This window comes from Mus caroli, unplaced genomic scaffold (genome assembly GCF_978045245.1).
Source record: "Mus caroli unplaced genomic scaffold, Mus_caroli_1 scaffold_14, whole genome shotgun sequence".
Taxonomy (NCBI): domain Eukaryota; kingdom Metazoa; phylum Chordata; class Mammalia; order Rodentia; family Muridae; genus Mus; species Mus caroli.
The window spans coordinates 39,312,266-39,332,948 of record NW_028227269.1 but is presented as its reverse complement, the minus strand read 5'-3'; the positions used below and the strand labels follow the sequence as shown (position 1 = coordinate 39,332,948).

The following is a 20,683-nucleotide window of genomic DNA, read 5'->3' as shown; positions in this document are numbered from 1 at the left end:
TTACTTTTGTATCTAAATCATTCATTTCATGATTGCAATAAAAACTGTTAGATGTGAAACTTTGGCCAAGACTAAGCTTTCTGTCCCATAAGTGTATAGCAATTCTTGAGAATATATCTTTCCCCTTTGACTGCATTATTTCTAGTAGAAGCTGATTAGCTGGACAAAATAAGATTCATCAGACTACATCAGACTACCTCTTTCCCAGCAGGAGACAAAATTAGCAACACAAATGAACTCAGAATCTCTCTCTCTCTCTCTCTCTCTCTCTCTCTCTCTCTCTCTCTCCCTCTCTCTCTCCCTCTCTCTCTCTCTCTCTCTCTCTCTCTCTCTCTCTCTCTCTCTCCCTCCCTCTCTCTCTCTCTCTCTCTCTCTCTCTCTCTCTCTCTCTCTCTCTGCCTATCTTTCTCTGTGTGTCTCTTTGTTTCTCTCCTCCCCGCCCTCCCTCCCTCCCTCAGTAGACACCATATTTTACAGCATACTTTACAACATAGAGAAAACTAAACAAACACAAGTCACTGCTTAGGAACTCTGTCCACGAACATGAATAAGGTCTCAGGGTAGCCATCCTGAAGGTCACTAACCTTTAGTAACTGCCCTAGTTTGGTTTATGTTGATGTGATTGAGACTAGGACCAAAAGCAACTTGGAAAGGAAGATGTTAATTTTATTTACATTTACAGGAAAATGCGAATTTTACTTACACTTGGAAAGGAAAATGTTCAATGTACTTGCAGGTCAGGTCACAGACCTTTGAGGGAGGCCAGAGCAACAGCCTGCAGGCAGAAGCTGAAGAAGCCCTGGAGGAACGGTGCTTACTGGCTTGCTCTCCATGGCTTGCTGTCTTATACAACCCAGGACCATATGACCAGGGATGGCACTGCTCACAATGGGCTGGGCCTTCCCCATCAACCCTCAAGCAATCACTCCCCTACAGGCCTAGCTCTGTGCCAGTCTGATGAGGGCACTTTCTCAGCTGGGGTTCTTCCTACTCAGAAGACTCTAGCTTGTACCAAGTGGACAAAACCAACCAACCAAGACAGTACTGTTTATGAGCATGCCATAATGTGCTATGTATATGCAAGTTCTTTGTCTATCTTTAGATGCCTTTGTTGAACTGTAGAAATGTTTTTGCAATGTTTTGGTTTGTTTTGGACAGGATCTTGCTGTCACCCTGGTTGGCCTGGAAATCACTGTGTAAACCAGATTGGCTTTGGATTTTCATATGTTCTGGATATTGGCTTTATCAGTTCTATAAACCTGAGTTGGTTTTTTTTCTAGACCCTAATTTTCTTAGAGGTGGCTATATGTATTATAGATACACATTTTGAATTGAGTATTTCTCTTTCTTTTAAGTTTTTGAAAAATAATATTGTGCTGTGGGTCTGAACTTGCCTCCCAAGGACAATGATGCTGAAAGTGTGGTCACCTCAATGGTAAGATAGCTCTGTGTTACCTCACTGGTGAGATAGCTCTGTCTATGCAAGCATGACAGCCTGAGACCAGATGCTGGAAAGAAGGAAGTTGATACAAGTTAGTAATAACCAACACTGAGGGTCAGAGTCAGGGGCATACCAGATTTGAGTCAGTCCTGCCAAGAAGAGAACCACCAGCTCAGACGAAATCTTTTAAAAAATAAAAATTTAAAAAAAAAAAAAAAGGTGGAGACAGAGGAAGACACCTGAAGCTGACCTCTGTCCTCCACAAGCACGCACATTAGAAAGTACACCACACACAACACAAACCCATACATCTGAAACAAATGGTCACAGGATATGGTGCTATTCAGGAAAACTGCAAGGTAGGACAGAGCTGAAGGAAACCGGTTACTGTAGGCATGTTTTAATGGGATCTGGGTCCCTCAATCATTTTGCTCTGCAGGCTGGTTGGTTGGCCAGTCTGCTGGCTGGTTAGAAAGAGGATCTCATTATGTAGCCCTGCCTGTCCTGGAACTCTCTGTGTAGACCAGACTAGCCTTAAACTCATAGATCCAGCTGCCTCTGCCTCTCTGCTTCTCTGCCTCTCTCTCTGCCTCTCTGCCTCTCTGCCTCTCTGCCTCTCTGCATCTGCCTCCCAGGTGCTAACATTAGAAACATGGACCACTAGGCTGGGCTGTGTTTTTACCTCCTACCAAGTATCAGGTAAGTGTCCTCCTCTACCATGTTCCCATTTCCATGACATTCTGCCTCATCACAGTCCAAAAAGCAATCCAGTCAGAACTAAAACCTCTCAAACTGTGAGCCCTGACCTTTCGGCATTTTAAAGTGTTTCTTGGGTATTCTGCTACAGTGAAGAAAGACTAATACACAGATAAATTTGAGAATATCCCAAATGAGATGCACCCTGGAAAAGTGGCATTTCATCCCGTCCCTCTTCTCTAGGTACCTAGCTCTTGGTCCCATGGGTATTTTCCATTTTCTTAAAATCCCCCTTAAGAATCCTGGGTTTGATGGCACATGCCTTTAATCCTAGCACTCAAGAGGCAGAGGCAGATGGATGTCTGAATTTGAGACCATTCTGATCTACAGAATAAGTTTCAGGACAGTAAGTGCTGCATACAGAATGTCTGTCAAAAACCAAAAACAAAAAGAAGAAAAGAAAGAGAAGTATCTTAAGCATATACAAGAAAATGCTTATAGTCTTTAATAAAATAGTAACCTGGTATCCACTGTGTACATTATCTTTTTTACTTAATAATGTATTCTTGAAGACTATTCCATTTTGGAATAATAGCAGCCTTCATTTACTACATATGCCACTATAACTACTCTAATTTACTGACAAACTTTCCTAAACATAGAGGTCTGTTTCCAATTGATACCAAGAGGAAAGATAGCTCAGAAGTTAGGCACACTGGCTGTTCTTGCAGAGCACCCAGATTTGGTCCCCAGCACCCACATGGTAGCTCACAACCATCTGCAAGTCTCAACTGAAAGAATTTGATGTCCTTGTCTGGCCCGCCGCACCAGCACTAAATGTGTGTGGTGCATAGATACACATATAGGCAAAACCACCCATACATCTAAAAGAAAATTTAAAAAGAACATCCTTTAAATATTTATTATTTCACATAAGTAGATTTTTAGGATATAGTCTAGAACAAGAACCAAGCGTATTTTGTTTTCTTAACTCTTTCAACACAGATCCCCAGGCCCCATTAGCAATGATGGCATAGCCTACATCCCTGTACCCTTGATAAAATACTGTACTCTCAAAATCTGTTTCGTTATAAATAATCTGTCAAAAAGTAGACTTACTGACATTGTGTTTTCAAATTCTATTATGAGCTGTCCATATTTGTCACATCTTGTGCCATTTCCTACATTGGGCTTTTCTCCTAATGACTTGTTACTCTCATATAGTCATGAAATAGCCCACCCCACCCCACCCCACCCGACCCCTTTTCAATGCAGCGCCTTTACACGGTTAAGTTTTCATTTCCTTTTCAGGTTTCTGACCACCTGTCACTTTCTAACCCAATCACCATAATGAAATTAATCACTCTGCTCATAATTGAGTTTCCTGAGCAGGAGACCTTTCATCACCCACTCCGTGCTCCACCAGATGCTAAGCACTTTTCAGATCAATCTTCCTAACGTTGGCCACATGGGTCTCTAGTCAAAACTTCTCCCTAAGTCCTTCAATTACACTTTCCCTAATGCTTAGAGTCTCCTCAGGCTACATTATTTATCAATAACTGGGGCTAACATTTACATTATCTCTATTTCTCAAAACGTCTCAACATCCACTGAAGGCAGACAAGGACTTCAAATTCTTTCAATTTCAAGATCTTAACTGAGAAAGAAAGGCACTTCCCTGTGTCTTTGTTCCAACAATGTTATTTTGGATGTTTATCCATGTTTTCAAAAGTTAATCCAAGTTGTGCTGTCTACCCCATCTTTCGAGATCCACTTTTATTCAACACTACCTAGTGAGGCCATAGTATTTTACAAAGTTATATACAATTAAGTAAATATAATGGGTTTTACAATACAGGAGCATATAGCAAGGAGAATTGAGAGTGTATTGATCAAAAACCAAAGTAAGAGGATTACATTGCCTTTAAGTCTAGCTGAAGTACAGCGTGGATACTGAAGTGAAAAAGAGAAAAGGCCAGCAGTCAACAAGGGAGGAGGGAGAGGTCACATAGCCAGACTGGGTTCCATGGTAAGAGAAGGCCAACGGGAAGCAACAGAACCATTTCAAGCAAGGGTGTGAACTGGTCTTAAGGAACCTCACAAACATCACTGACCACAATCTTGAGCTAAAACAGCATACAAATGTCCAGCTTTTATCCAACTCAATCAAATATCAAATCTACTCTTGCCTATCCAGCAAGTCATTTTAAACCACAACAGGATGAAAGGTAGAAGAGAATAACGTGGTTTTTATTTTCTACTTCTTTGTCTGAAGGCATGAAATAATTTTTTCCATTCAACTTTTTTCTTGTATTCATTTTATTTGTGGGAATGTTTTGTTTATATGTATGTCTGGGTACCACATTCATGCCTTGTGCTCACAGAGGCCAGAAAATGGCACCGGATACCATGGGACTAGAGTTATAGATGGATATTGCCAACATGTAGGTCCAGATATTTGAACCCAGGTCCTCTGGAAGAGCAGCTAGTGCTCTTAACTACCAAATCACTTCTCAACTTTAAACAGTCTTATCAACTTAAAGATAAGACTACTAACAATACAAAATCATAGCTGACTCTTGTAAAGCCAAGAGGAGCCAGAGGCAGAAGCAGGTTGATCTGTATGAGTCGAAGGTCAACCTGGTTTGCACAGAAAGGTCTAAGGCAACTCAGTGAGACTATCTTAAAAAAAAAAAAAATCCCAAATGATCCGTAAGCCTTCAACTGGTACCATTCACTCAACAATTTTACTCTGGTTTCCCCATTTTATGAAAGAATCAAATCCCTTTTTTATACTATCTGTAAGTTCTGGTGTTAAACATCCCTGAAATTTTCATGAAATATTAGCATCACTGATTTTCTTCAAATTTTGCCAGAGAACCAACCCAGCTGTAGAAATGAAATGTTATTTCTGTCAGCTCCTAGCTCCTTTCATTATGGTGACCTTCTTCAGCTGCTACAAAGAAATTTTTTATCAAATAGATGTGTCCAAAACGTGAAAAGTTGTTTGGCTATGTGCTTCCCTAGACACTCATCAAATCCTCTTCTCCCCGACTCTCAGCATGACGCCAAGTAGCACCTTTATGAATTGTTTGCATTCTTTCAATTTCTTTTGGATCACCAATGTCTACCATAAGAGTTGGTGATTGAATATTCCGATATCTTATGCCATAGGATGCACCATCGTTCTTTCTTTGAATCTATGATATATTTTGAAAGCAATGGGGGGAAAAACCCTTCAAATTACTAGACATACACAAGCTGACATTCAATGTAATGAAAATGCCAATGGTGCTGACAAGAGATGGTATTTACACACTTATCTGAAATGGTTGGGCATTCTCAGATTGTAAAGCAAAAAGTTTGTTCTCACTTAATCCATTTTGTCACTGACCAGTCTACGTATTTTAAAGCAGAGGAACATTTTGATTGAAACCACAACTGTGCTTACTGTATTTCTTGCCTGGGGAATTCAACTACACAAGGTTATTTTTATTACCTTCCCCAGAATCTCTCTACCTGACTCCACTTTGCCTGAGAGATTTCAACTACACAGAGACTGGTCATAAGGACTTTAGAACCCAGCCTTTTCCTTCCAGAAACAGAAAAGAAAATGATGTGTCTTTGAGTCCATAGAGAATGTAGAAACATAATTCATGTTCTTGAAAGGAAAGCGAACATCTCAAGCTGACAAGCGGGTAATAAATAAGATTAGGAGGAAAGCACACAGGCAAGACATCCCAAAGCCTCTCACAGAAAGGCTCAAGCAGGCTCGATGTGAGACATGCCCAGGAAGGAATGCAGCTTCACTTTTCTCACATATTGCTAAAGAAGGATCTTTTCTGATTTCTAAAAACAGTTATCTATAAAACTGTTTCTCTTTTTTAAAAAAGATTTATTTATTTTATGTATATGATTGTTTTGTCTACATATATGCCTGCACACCAGAAATGGGGCTCCAATCCCATGGGACTACAGTTATAGATGATTGAGAGTCACCATATGGATGCTGGGAATGAACCTAGGACCTCTGGAAGACCAGCAATGCTCCTAACAACTGAGCTACCTCTCCAGCCCTAATTCTTCACATTTCTTTATCACAAATTAAAAACCATACAAAGAGTTCCAGTGGTTCATTAAAATAATCTTTAATATGTGTGTTGCCTCCATAATCCCAAAAGGAAAGTGAAGTTCAGACAAAAACAGTTCCTTGATCATGTTTGCTCAGCTGATGGCAGAGAGCTTGATGAAGTTTCATAACCCAATCTGGGTCTTGAGATGATGATGATGATGATGATATGATAAAAACAATAACAGAAGTATATTTAATGCCCATTTTAAGATTAATTATAAAATTTTTATTTATAATATAAGAATATTTACAATATTAACATCAGACAGTCATATATAACAAGACCTCAAATATCTACTGTATTGTGGAGATCACAGGACTTTCTTTACACAAGAGCAACAGATGTATTAAGAGCAAATAATATGGGCCAGCAAGATGGTTCAGTCAGTAAAGGCACGTCCTGAAATGTGATGACCTCAGGTTGAGTCCTAGGATCTACACAGGAAAAGCAGAACGTTGATTCCTGTACATTGTCCTCTGACATGCACAGTGTTTACATGCAGTATGTGAAGTAGTGTCAAACTGGGTAAGATGAGGATGCAAAACCTGAGTGACCCAAAACTCAGTTAACACACAAGGAGGTCCCTTCCTTCAACAGGATCAAAAAAGGCTCGACTTAAACTTCAGCCAGTTAAAATTTAAGTGGTTAAGATGGGTACACAAATATACACATGGGTGCACGCATGTAGTTGTGTACAAACAAAATGAATGTTTTAAGTTTTAAATGTAAGGTGCTTCAAATTTCCATTATGCAACAACAATGCTAACTTATTTAACAAAACTAAATAATCATTCATTATTTGAATTTATCAATAATAAAGTCCTTATTAGAGCAACCATTAAATAAATATGTTCCTTGAAAAACATCAAGATATTCTGCAAACTATCTGTTGCACAGAACAAGCTAAAAGGCAAAGAGAACACACTAACCACTGTAGGATTCCAACTCCATAATATTCTGGCAAATGAAGACTCTAAAAGAAAGTTCCCAGGACTGAGTAGGAGAAAAGAAATGAAGAGAGCATGTGGTACCACCATGACAGAGGGATGGTATATTTGTCTAAGCCCACAGAATGTGTCCCACTAAGAGTGTACCTTAAGCAATGTAGTCTGAGAGAAAGTGAAGTATCAGATTAGGTTCCTAAGTCCCACACACAGTACTCTGGTAGGGCTCATGGATAGTGCAGGAGGCTGGGCATATGGAAGGGAAGGAAATACAGGTGCAATCCTGTGAACTAGGACAACTCGGAAAAGAATAAATTGCTTTTTAAAATACTAAAACAGGCTCAACAGTTAAAGACAGACAGTTCTTGCTTTCATAAAGGACCAAGGTTCGGTTTTAGCACCTACATGGTGTCTTAAAACCATCCTTGCGTCCAATTCCAAGGGATCTAACATTCTCTTCTGATCCCAAGAGCATCAGGCATGCCCATGGTATTAAAACATACATGTAGGCAAAACACTCATGCACAGAAAAATAATATTTTTTTTGAAAAAGCAACAGTGGCAAACATTTCTTTTCTTTGTTGTTGTTGTTGTTTTTAGGTTATTTTTCCTTTCCTGGCCCTCTTCTACCGTTTGGTAAAGGCCAACATTACCCATCAACCCCATCCTTCAAAGAAACTCCTTTGCAGGCACCCAGTGCTCCCTGTCATGTCTACTGTGGTCCCTCTAGCCCGCCCATCCTCCAAAGTCAGGGAGGAAGCTGGGTATTGAGATGCAGAAGACAGGTCAGTCATGGCACAGGAAGAAAAGGATTCCTAGAACAGAAAATCAGGAAAATCTGCCACAGTAAAGCAAAGGAAGAAACCCAAATTGCTCTAACTTTGTTATTGATGTGTAAGATATGAAAAACATACAGCACAAAATTATCAAGAATATATGCATGATAACATTACAAACATTTTTTATCCTTAGATGGACATTTACATCTTTACACAGTGTCAAAACTGCAATTCAGTGGTGGATGTCTTTACAATGTGACCTCAAGCTACAAAAAATAAAATAAAATAGTAATAATAATAATTTTATCAAAGGTACATGTAAAAAACTGGTATATTAAAAAAAAGAAAAGAAAAAATATTTGTATCAAAATGTCACCACAAAGACCTATTTCAGAAAAAAAATGTGGGAGAAAATTACAAAGATTAAATTTTTATGATTTATTACATGGAAGAAAGTTGTATACTTTTCTCTTCTGGGGATTCTTAGTTGAAAAGGTAGTGTAGGCACAGGATCGCTGAGTCTCAAAACCACACAGGTCTGACTCTTGTGGGGTACATGGGTTTGCCTGTTTGCTTGCTTAGGAGGCCAGGCCAATTAGTCTAAACCTCTGAATTATTTGAGAGGAATAAAAGGCTCCATTGTCAAATCAGGGACCTCTGAAAGATAGGCATGATGATGAATCTGGCAGAAGCTGCCACTGTCTGAGCAAAATACTCCCCACTTTATCTAAAATTTCAGAGGCGTTGCAGAGAGCAGCTGTCTGCAGTTCAGTGAGTATTGCTCAAGCATAAAGTCCAAAGCACTGGGTTAAATGTGCTGGAGGAACACACTAGAAGAGAGGAAGGTGTTGCCCCTTCCTTAAGGAGTTTCTGGCCTATGGGGCTGGAGATATGGCTCGGGTGGTCAGATGCTTGCCTAAGCATGCTCAAGGCCTAAATCCTCAGAACCACATGAACCCACAATGGAGAATTTATGGCAGGGATTAAAAGCAGACTCAAGGCCACCTGAGCTACATGAAACCTTGTCTTCACAATTCGTCTCTGAGAAGTCGACGAAGAAATACAAGAAAAAGAGAGAAAATGTCAAAAGAGAGGGAAAAAAAACAAAGACAAAAAATTAGACACCAAGAGCTTTCAGAGACAGATCCTATAGGATAAACTATAAGATCAAACTTTGGTGACCAATAGGTCCTGGCGACCACCAATGCTGGTAGTGCTGGTTTCTTAAATTCAATATATCACTTTTAGATCAAAAGACAAGAAAACTTTGATTAAAACCTTTTTGCTCTAACTTATCATTGATGGAAAGGATTTCTTATAAAAATAATGCAGAAGATAAGGATAGAGTATAAAATAATTGGAAGAGAAACAGGGGGTGGAATAGGAACAAGGGAGGGAGAAGGGGAAGGAGGCAGGGAGAAAAGTCCAACTAAACAAAGGAGTTGTAAAATTAACATGACACAAAGCAAAATAATTTCACTTCCACGTAGCCCATAATTTATTGGTCAAAGGGAAGAGTATCACTTATGCCACACTTATGCTGTTTCGGTGATTTACAAAAAGGACTCTCACATATGTTCTCCCTTGAACCCTCAATGCAATCCTATGCCAGGTTGAGGCTGTTAAAATACATACAGCCAAACCCCACAAGATATCCAACAAGCCTTGCCTCATTCCCATGTGTAGTTTCTCTTTCATGTGGAAGCACAGCTGGTCTATGAGGCCAACAGAATATCTAAAACTGCTGAATCAGTCATAAAAACAACTACCCTTTCCATGGTAGTATATTGGCTCTGGAGGAAGCTGGCTCCCATGGTATGAAGACAGACCCATGGAACTTGCCAACACTGACTTGCCAGCCATATGTGCAGGTCACCTTGGAAATGACTCAGGCTCAGTTGCGCTCCAATAATTTTAGCTCCAGCTGGCATCTGACAGCAATTCCATGAGACAATGAGAGAGACTTAGGGCAACTGTTTCAAGCCACTAAGTTTCTGATATGTTATAAAGCAATAGAAAACAAATGCATCATCTAAGAGAAATCAAACTAGAACTGAGCTAGAAATTTCCTCCCTACTAGCAAGCTTTCATAGGGCCAGAAGGTGCTACACAGGCTGCTAGCAGAGAAAAATTACCAATGGTCTTTTCCAGCAATGAACACTATGAACTACAACGCCAACCTATCAGCAAGATGTGCCCACTAGTTTAACGGTGGCACAACTGCTAAGGCAGTAACCAACCATTCTTGGACTAACTTTGAAACCCAGTCCACATGCGTGACACTATAAACCTGGCCAAAATTCCAAGGCTGGGGAGATCACAGGCCTAGAAGGAAATTCACCATTGTTTCTTAGTTAAACTGACATGGTACCAACTACATTCTAAATACTTTCAGCTATACCATATACAAATGCTTCTCTCCCCAGGTGCTACCCTCCTCCTTAATCAGAGAAGCATCTCTTTTCCACTGAAAATGTGGTTAAAATTAGTAAATCAAGATATAAATGTGAAGAAGAGGCCTACAGGGAAGAGAAGGGGATAAATCGGAGTGAGAGCCAGACAAGGGGCAGGGGAAAGTCAATAGAATATACCAAATACATGTATGAAACTGACAAAGATCAAAGTCTAATTAAAAAAATAATAGTTTAGTGGGCTGCATGCTCAGTATGGAACAGGCATCAATGAAAAGGACAAATTCACCACTAATGCCTACATGAGAGATGAGCAATGTTGGTATTTGTGCTAACTAGATTTATATCAACTCTACACAAACGACAGTCATCTGAGAGGAGGAAAGCTCAATTAAGAAAATGACTCCAGAAGATAAGGCTGTGGGCCAGCCAGTAGGCTAGCTGTGAGCCAACATATCCTTACAGATTGATGAGGGAAGACCCACCCCATTGTGGGTGGTGACATCCCTAGGCTGGTGGTCCTGGGTTCTATAAGAAAGCAGGCTGAGAAAGCCATGTGGAACAAGCCAGTAAGCAGCATCCCTCCAGAGCATCAGCTCCTTCCTCCAGGTTCCTGCCATGTTTGATATTTTTGACTTGACTTCCTTCAATGATGATCAGTGCTGTGGAAGTGTAAGCCAAATAAACCCTTTCGTCCCCAAGTTTCCTTCATTGTGGTGTTTCATCATAGCAATAGTCACACTTACTAAGACTTATTAAGTACTTATTAAGGTAGTCTTCTTAAAAATGATTTCGATGAGCAAATTACGGAGCTCAAGTAACACAAGATGGAAATTTTTTATTACATTTCACTTGTTATAATGTGTATATTAAAAATTGGTAACAAAGTTCATTTTAAAAAATACTACATCTATTAAAAAGAAAAAGAAAACTAAAAGCATCCCAATTTTAATATGACATGGTTCAGGAAATCCAACTTCCTATCATGGAGGTACAAGAAGAGAAGAAGCAGGTAGAGAAAGAGAAGAGGAAGAAGAAAGGAGAAGAGAGGAGAAGAGAGGAGGAGAAGGAGAGGAAGAGAAAAGGATATGAGAAGAGGAGGAATAGAAAGAGAGAAGATGGAGGTGAAAATGAGAGGAATAAGAAGAAGAGAGGGAGGAAGGGAGGGAGGGAGGAGAAGGAAGAGGAGGAAGAGGAGGAGGAGGAAGGGGGAGGAAAATGTAGAATCACAAATTCTCTAAAAACCAGGGAAGGAATAGGCAAACATATTCAAGTTGGTTGTCATTCAGAAAAATACATCATGTTCAGGATGCATACAATTAAACTTTCATATTATCCTTTCTCTAGGCCCCTCCCTTTCAGCATAAACTAACTAACACTCTCTCTCTCTCTCTCAAAATTTTAAAAAAACAAAAACAAAAACATTGGTTCTCCTTCTTGAGAACGTTCTTGAGAAGCTATGCAGGACTCGCAGTGCAGCCAGCATCCTTACATGGTGGTAGTTTCCTTTCTTTGGTTGCCTACTCTGAGGAGGGACTGCTGGGTTCAATGGTAATTCTATTTTTTAATTTATTTAGAACATCATGATGTTTCAAAAATCGCTGTACATGTTCCCTTTTTTACATCTTGGCCAATGCTGTCTCTTAGCTAAGCTGCCATCCTAATGTATGTGAACACATGGGAAAAAAAACCTAAGCATTTGCTAACATGGAAATGTATAAAGAGCAGTATAAATATTCAATGAGATATTATACTATTCAGTGTGCTTTTAGAAGAGAAGGGGAGAGTGGGGTAATAAGTAGAATACATGTGTAACCCCTGCAGTCAGGAGGCTGAGGCAAAAGGATCCTGAGTTTAAGCTTAGGCTACATGGCAAGACTCTGTCTAAGAGAAAGAAAGAAAGAAAGAAAGAAAGAAAGAAAGAAAGAAAGAAAGAAAGAAAGAAAGAGAAAGAGAGAGAAAGAAGAAAAGAAAAAAAAAAGTCCCTCCTGTCATTTGCCATAATATGGTTGAATATCTGGGTTAAGCCATTGGGTTAGAGGAAATAAGCCAGAATTAGAAAAAAAGTGCTACACAACGCATGATCTCATTTACACGTGAAATCTTATAAAAACACAGAAAAAGCACAATGTTAACAGAAGCGCAGGATATAAATGGGGAGATGTAAGCCAAAGAGAAAACAGTAGCAGACAACTGATATAAGCAAGTCTAGACATCCAATGTTCGCCCTAAGGACTGAAGGTTAGAACTGTACTGTTCTGGGGACTTTTGCTCAATGGGTAAGTTTTAACAGGTCTCTTGACCTCTCTGGCCACTCCTTTTTAGCATCCTTGCATTTTTATTGGCAGGACCATTAGTTTCAATACTGCCTAACGCCTGTTAACACTCAACTATTTTTTTTCCTTCTATAACTGTATGTCGTCTGAACACTTTTATCCTTTCCTGTGTGTTCAGTTTTACTCTCCGCATGGCAAGAACGCACAAAGCCTTCTCTGGCCTCCTCAGTCTCCTGTTACACTCCAGGACCTTATGTATACGTTACCTTCTAAGCACCTCCAGCTCAGCAGCCACGTGCCCATAAGTCCTTTAACCAATATTCTCTAAAAGTCCATCTCTTCCTTCACTGCAGGCAGATCTCTGTGAGTTCAAGGCCAACCTGATCTACATAGTGAGTTCCAGGACAGCCAGAACTACATGGGGGGGGGGGGGGGGGGAGCGGTCGGTCCCAATAAAACCACAAAAGAGACTAGCAAAAATATGGCTCTTCCTGTGACTCCCACTGCATGCCCCACCCCCAAAATCTTATTACCGTATGTCCTTGGACTGAGCAAAAGACTGGCTCCCTATCCTATCAGCTCACCACTGCTCCTCTCTGTTGATGTGCTCCACATCCTTTCTCAGCTCCCGACCCCTACCCTGCCACCACCAAATCCCATTGGAAGCCCCTCCTACTGGGGCTGCAAGTCCTGACTATGAGGAGAGCAGGGATGGAAGCAAGGAGTCGAATCGCTATCCCTTTGGTCAAGACCTGGAAGAAAAGTGTCACCACTAAAAACCAAGCATCTATTCCCTGGCAGTCACTCTGCTACCTTACAATCACTGAAGCTCACAGCAACTTCCAGTAAATATGCCACCTTACAGATGAGGAACTCTGCCCCAGGTCACACAGTCCACTCTCAAATCCAAAACGACAGGCCTCCAGCATTTGTAGATGCCCCTCAGTGCCAACATGGAAGAGGCATTTTAGTCATGCTGGATTATCAGAATACAATCTTCTCTAAAATACGACTACACGTGTCAGTTAGGCCAGCTTTTAAAATAGGACTCACAACTCAAGTTACATCAAAAATTAAAAAAAAAAAAAAAAAAAAAATCTGGGAAGGGCGCTGGGAGGCATAACATCAAGGGACAGCACACAAACAAAACACCAAAAACAAAGAAACCTTAGCAGCAGTAACAAGGTTTCCGAGTGCCCAGTGACCAAAATTAATTCAAAATGAATTGAAGGTGTTTCTTGCAGAGCTCCCTAACACTGCATCATGAGTGCTACCTGCCACACATCAGCTCACACCTTGGAGACTACGAGAAGTTACAAGCTGCAATTGTTTTTCCTGTACATGCAAAGTTTTCTGCTCTTAGAAACATAATAGCTTTTTTTTTTTTTTTTTTTTTTTGGTTTTTTGAGACAGGATTCCTCTATGTAGCCCTGGCTGTCCTAGAACTGGCTCTACAACAAGCAAACTCCCAGAGATCCACCTGGTTCTGTCTCCTGAGTGCTAGGATTACAGGTGTGTGCCACCACTGCTAGGCCATAATAGCATAATGAAGAAAAATAAAAACTTTCATATTTTCCTCATCATTCCTCATAAAGTGCCAAATAAAGTGGTTATATCACTGTACTATGTTAAATAGCTCATTTTTGTTTTGTTTTTCAAGACAGGATTTCTCTGCATAGCCCTCGTTATCCTGTAACTTGTTATATGGACCAGTCTGGCCTCAAGATCTGCCTGCCTCTGCCTCCTGAAAGCTGGACCACCATGCCCAGCTCTAGAATAGTTGATTTTAAAAATTATTGTTTGAAGCCGGGTGTGGTGGCACACGCCTTTAATCCCAGTACTCGGGAGGCAGAGGCAGGCGGATTTCTGAGTTCAAGGCCAGCCTGGTCTACAAAGTGAGTTCCAGGACAGCCAGGGCTATACAAAGAAACCCTGTCTCCAAAAAAAAAAAAAAATATATTATATATATATATATATATATATATATATATATATTGTTTGAGTTGATGACTTGAATTTCATCCAATGTAATAAAACAAAATTCTGCCTTGGGGTTGGAATAGAATTTCCAACAATTTCTGAGATGGTCCTAAACATATTCTTGTCATTTTTTTTACTACATATTTATATGAAATAGCATTCTTGGCATTAATGATTATAAAATCAGAATATGGACCCAGTATGGGAAGTGCTGAAGATGTTATAAGTCCTGAAGCATCTAGTCTTCAGGCAAGATTTAATTCTGTATGCAAATAAATGAGAACATCTATTTCATTACCATGCAAATTCTCTTCTGTAATAAATGGTGAAGGCATTCATATACCAAACAACTATGCTTAAATGAATTGCTTTATGATTTATTATAAGTACATGTTTGATTTACATACCTACTTTACATACCCTATATGCCAAGGGGTTTTTTAAAATGTGTTAGACAAAAGGGAGTAAATGGAAAAATTTAAGAATCTCTAAGCGTACACATCATCTCTAATAGCATATGATGAGTTTGAAAGGCTTTGGTACTTTAATCTGGAAACCCAAATGCTACTTGTTATTCTTTTTCTGTAAATTAAGTTGCTAATGTGTAAGAAAGTAGACTTGAAAGTGGACTTTTTAACTTGGAGGCAGAATTTCTGAGTTGGAGGCCAGCCTAGTATATAGACCAGGACAAGTTCCAAGACAGGGCTATACAGAAAAACTTGTCTAAAAGAAAGAAAGAAGGAAAGGACAGATGGGGCGGTAGGCAGGGAGAAGAAAATGTACCTTTTAAAACATAGCAAGTTCCTCTTTTAAATTTAAAAAAAAAAAAGTCTGATTTAGACCAGGCTAGCCTAGAACTCAAAATATGCCTGCCTCTGCCTCGTTTGTGCTTGGGATTACAGGTGTGAACCAGGACACTCAGCTCAATAGGTTCTAAAGTGAGGTTTTGCTTTCTCTAAAAATATTTTTCTTCTACAAAAACTTAGTATAAAAACTCACCAAGAACAGGAAGTCTTTCCCCTTGTTTTTTTTTTTTTTTTTTTTTTTGGTTTTTCGAGGCAGGGTTTCTCTGTGTAGCTTTGGCTGTCCTGGAACTCACTTTGTAGACCAGGCTGGACTCGAAATCAGAAATCCGCCTGCCTCTGCCTCCCGAGTGCTGGGATTAAAGGCGTGCGCCACCACGCCCGGCTGTCTTTCCCCTTGTTAACTCGTAAGAACAATGACTCTAGAAGACACCTGTGGGAAATGTGCTTCTATGACCAGGTGCTGACTTTTGAATAAAACATCACCCTATGCCCGGTAGACCAGAGCTCATAATAGAAATGGCACAGACTGCAGCAGTACAGCTGATGTGCCCGTAATCTACTGACAAAGTGTACTCCTTAGCAAAGCGAACCAGATGTCTGCAGTGAAGTGGAGTGTCTGTGGATGTGTCTTTCTCAGCTCCAAATGAAGTATTAGATACGCTAAATACACAGCTTAGCTATATATCAGACCCACAACCTAGCAAAATCCTGACAGTTTGGACATGAAGCAGCAGCATTTTTATTATAATGCTTATAAACCAAAGATGTTTCTAAAAAAGAAATCCTAACTTTGAGCACTCAGCTAAATGTGGTAGCCTGTCTGTCTCACTTTGTGAATGGTGTCAGATAGAAACCCTTTCTCTTGTTTTTCAAGCTGACACTCTGTAGGCAGGCCTGTGTGGAATGATCTGATATAGGAAAATCAAGCCACACCAGGTGTGAATCCTTGTTTCAGAAATTCTGGGGTCAGATGCAGCAGGCTATTCCCTATGAAAATATGTAAGTCAGGGAGGCTTATAGGAAAATGGGTTCTAGGCTGCCTGGCACTTTCCTAAGGAAGATCCACAAATGATGGGAGGAGCTGGAGAGAGGTGGCTCAGAGTTAAGAGCATTGGCTGCTCTTCCTGAGGAAGAACTGGGTTCAGTGCCCAACACTCACATGGCAGCTACCAACTGTCTGTAACTCCAGTTCCAGGGGATCCTAACCCACATCAAGACATGCAGGCAAAACACCAATGCACACAAAATAAAATACATTTGTAAAGAAAATAATGAGGAATCATAGAAATAGGCAGTGAGTACACGCAGGCTCTGCTTTGTCTAGTCTTCTTTTTTAGGTCCTCCTTGTTCTATTTAGATAGCATCAAGTCAAGCAGCATGAATACTGTACTTGGTACCAAGTGGCGGAGCTAATAAAATAAAATCTAGGATCCAAGGCTGCAACTAAGAGTGCAGAAACTATACTAAACATAGCGGCACACTGCTATCATCCCAGCACTCAGGAGGGTGAAGCAGGAAGATTTCCAGTTCAAGACCCGCCTGTTACATAGTCGGCTATGGGAGGCTGGGCTGAGGCTCTGTGGTATTGTAGTTGCTAAGGACCTGGGTTTGACCTCCAGCAGCTCAGAAAAACAATAGACTATAAAAGGGATAAAAGTCCTCTGATACATGAGGACTTTAGGGAGAGCCGGAAAAGGAAGAAAGTTACAATTTTACCAAGTAAAGGTAACATATAGACACATGTGTATATTACATTGTATATTCCTCATACAGATAAGTAAATACCTAGGCTGTATGCCTAATTAACATAGAGCTGTGGATTTCATGTCTAAAAGGTAAATACCAAAATATTACAAATTTGTGAGGTGCACATTTTTACTTTCACACTCCTATAGGTGTTAATCCTATGTAACTCTGTTTTGACCTTAGCCTCTTCTCATGTCAATAAAGAAATGGGGTTAACTGCACAGAACCCCACAGCCGGCCAGCTTCAGGATTTAGTCTTCTAACTGCATCACCCTTAGCTGCCTCCCTGTTTTCTCAGATTGAGCTTTCTTACAGAACAACTCAAAAACTTTCTCTCATCTAGTGACTGTGCCCAAACCATGTATCTATTGCTTGGGGAAATGACTGTAACACTATGCACTATGGAAAACAACCCTCCACAGCTAGTCACCCAAGTTTATTTCTGACTCTACCAGAAAAGTGGAATGATGGCACTGGCCCCACACACCACTATTGATCTGTAAGCCAAAGACAGCAGCAGACAGAAGTTCTCTAACACTTAGATATAATTCCACAGAATTAGGTGTAAACTTCCACAGAAACCTGCAAAAGGCCCATTCCCAAATCAGGTCATCTCCAACAGTCTCATTCTCCATATACTGTTTTGTTTGTTTTCTTTATGGGATGTTTTTGTTCTTTTGTTTTTTGAGAGAGGCCCTCATTTGTATCCTTGGCTAGCCTGGAACTCCCTACATAGACCAGGCTGGCCTCGAAGTCACAGAGATCCACCTGCCCCTGTAGGGACTGAAGGCAGGAGCCAGCTCTCCAGATCCCATTTTGACCAGTGTTCATTCGACACACGATGAAAGGACATCAGAGATAGAGCCCCTCTTTAATAAACAACCATGTCTTAGTTTTTCATAATAGGCGAACATCTGCCTCTCAAGGAAGTCAGGTTCATATGTGGCATGTGCCAGGATGGGCACTGAGGGTAAGTCTAGCTTTCTCTCGGGGGGTAAACAAGCCTGTGGCTTACTGTTCTTGCTTATAGCTAACCTGGGTTTTAAGTAAAAGTTGGCGGAGATGAATGTAAAGCTGGAGGGTTTCCAACCTGAAAGGAACTGTGTTTCCTATCGCTAGACAGAGACTAGGAGAAGGGCAAGTCTTAGGGAGGAACCAATGAAGAGAGATGATAACTTGAAATCAGTCAACTTCCCAGGACTTCAGCTTTTCAGAAAAGCACCTCAATGCCTGAGATAGGACCTCCCCCAATTCCTCTGTAATTCTGAAAGATCTGAAAAGAACTAGAAGTATATGAAACTGCCTGTGTGTGGTCCCATGTGCTTTCCCCCACTGTTGACGGATTTTAAAATGTAAGGTCCCTGGAGGGATAACTGCCAAGCAGAGCCAAGATTACCTAAGGCCCTACTGTGTCAGGAACTACTGAATGCTACCTAGAAAGACAGGGGACCAGAGAGGAACTATAGCATCAATGTGCCAGACTAAAGAGGGTCTGAAAGGAAATGAGTTTTCTCTCAGGTGTCTAAAACGCTGCTAAACTTCCAGTCAGCTCTACGGGCTTCTGGAACCTGAAGAAAGGCTTGATCTTGGGACAAGTGACCTTTGAAGGTGGATTATCCAGTTCCTGATAAAAAGTGGAATTTGGACCCAAGTTGCCTAGGGCAGTTTCCCCACTAGAAACAGAGTCCTGGCTCCTTCCGCCCCTGAGCGATACTTACTTACCCTTTCTCCCGCTCTTCCTCGGTGAGAAGGGGTAAGTGGTAATATTGTACCCTCGCCCAATTTGGCCAAAATCCTAAAAGTAAAAATGACAGAGACAGGTCCTTTAAAATCCCGTGGCTCCAGCCTGAGCAGCTCCCACAAGCTGCTCCACACCCCAGGAGCAGCGCTCCCTCCCGGCCGCTCTGTGGGTCCCCCAGGGCGGGGAGAAGAGGTCGGCTACTCGCCCGGATCGGGGTTCGGGTTTCCTAACTGAGGGAGACAGGAGGACGAACTGAGGGGACAGCCGCTCGGCCTCACTGGAACACGCGCACGCACGCATGCTCGCTACCATCGCGCGGATAGCGGCCGAGCGGCTCCCCACCTCCCAGCAACGCCCACTTGACGGAGGACAAGCCGGAGATAAGAGACCCTGCCGGGTACACAGAGGGTCTGCCTAAGCCCACCCGCGTGCCAAGCCACCCGGACCCGCCGCCCTATTCCCCGCGCACCCGCTGCGCAGCTCAACCCAGGGGAAGTCCCCGCGGCACGCTCCGCCCTCCGCCGCGGCACGCCCCGCCCTCCGCCGCCGCTCGCCCCGCCCTTTGCCGCCGCTCGCCCAGACCAGACCCCCAGCTGGGCGGCAGCCGGAGACTCCGCCTACTACTACGGAAGTCCCGCCCCCGAAACGCGGCTCAAGGTGGATCCGCAGCCAGAATTGAGTTTACGTCAGATCAGGGGGCGGTACTGACCGCCCGGCGGTTCCTAGTGTTAGAAGCCTTAGGTCTAAACCTGAGGTTGAAGCCGGGCATGGCTGAGAGGGTAAGGAAAAGCAGCAAGTTATCGGAAACTATCTTCAGCTTCTCCCCTTAGGCCAGGAACCGAGACTGGACTTCTTGTGTTGTTCTGTGGTTTTGTCATTGTTTTGTTTGCACATGGGTAACTTCGGTTTTGCTTCCTCTAGCAAGCCAAAAGAAAAAAATCCAGAACTTTTTTTTTTTCTTGCTTCAGAGATATTGGGGGATTTTTTATACTTAAGCTTTTGCTCATTAATTGTAAAAAATCTTAACTGTGTAATTACAACCTAGAAAAACACTGTAACTAACAGAAAATAGACAACAAAATTAATTCGCTTTTTCTAGCCCTCCTCAGTTGTATCTTTATCTTTTCTTGCTTTATCCTTCTAGATAATGCTGAACTATCATTCTCAAGTGTACATAGCGCATAATGTTCTGACCCTCAGCATTCAAAATTAACTCTAAAGATGGGAGAGTGTAAGAGACTTAAATGGAGCCGAGCTGCAGTTGCGCGTACCTTTAATCATTCCAGCACTGCTAAGGCAGAAGCAGGTGAAGCCAGCCTGCTAGCCTGATCTACAGAGCTAGTTCCAGGACAGCCAGGCCTACACAGAGAAAACCTCTCTCAAAAAAAAAAAAAAGGGGGTGGGGGAGGGAGAAGGGGAAGACTTTAATGGGTTGATACGCTGATAGTTAATAATTACAAAAGTCTACCAAAGAAACATGATTGCTCTCCTGTATAGGATGTAGGTACAGTTACTCATATCTAAAATATTTACTGCAAGGTAAGTTTAATTCTGCCAGTGCTTTATCTTGGAGGCCACCCCTGATGACAGAGCCTATTTACAAGTTGGATTGGGCCCTAACAGTAAAGAGACTCCAAATTAAATAGATGTTTGTTCCAGTGAAGAACCGACAGTATGGGATGGAATGAACATACATAAACATCAAAGTTTCTAGAATCCATACAACCTAA

The 20,683-nt window shown here is 41.4% G+C and overlaps 1 protein-coding gene across 3 annotated transcripts in view; it reads right to left on the bottom strand.

Moving 5' to 3' along the window:
- The window catches only part of Immp2l (inner mitochondrial membrane peptidase subunit 2), a 910,609-nt gene extending 891,314 nt beyond the window's left edge, over positions 1 to 19,295 (bottom strand). The window contains exons 1-2 of one of the 3 annotated variants that reach the window (XM_085830318.1): positions 19,159 to 19,295; positions 18,931 to 19,007 (exon numbers count right to left, since the gene is read on the bottom strand). In XM_085830318.1, the coding sequence (XP_085686444.1) occupies positions 18,931 to 19,007; positions 19,159 to 19,265 (184 nt within the window). In that variant the 5' untranslated portion in view covers positions 19,266 to 19,295. The remainder of the gene's footprint in view (positions 1 to 18,930; positions 19,008 to 19,158) is intronic. The other 2 variants (XM_029484783.2, XM_029484782.2) reach the window with 2 other exon arrangements.
- Positions 19,296 to 20,683: the final 1,388 nt, after the last annotated feature.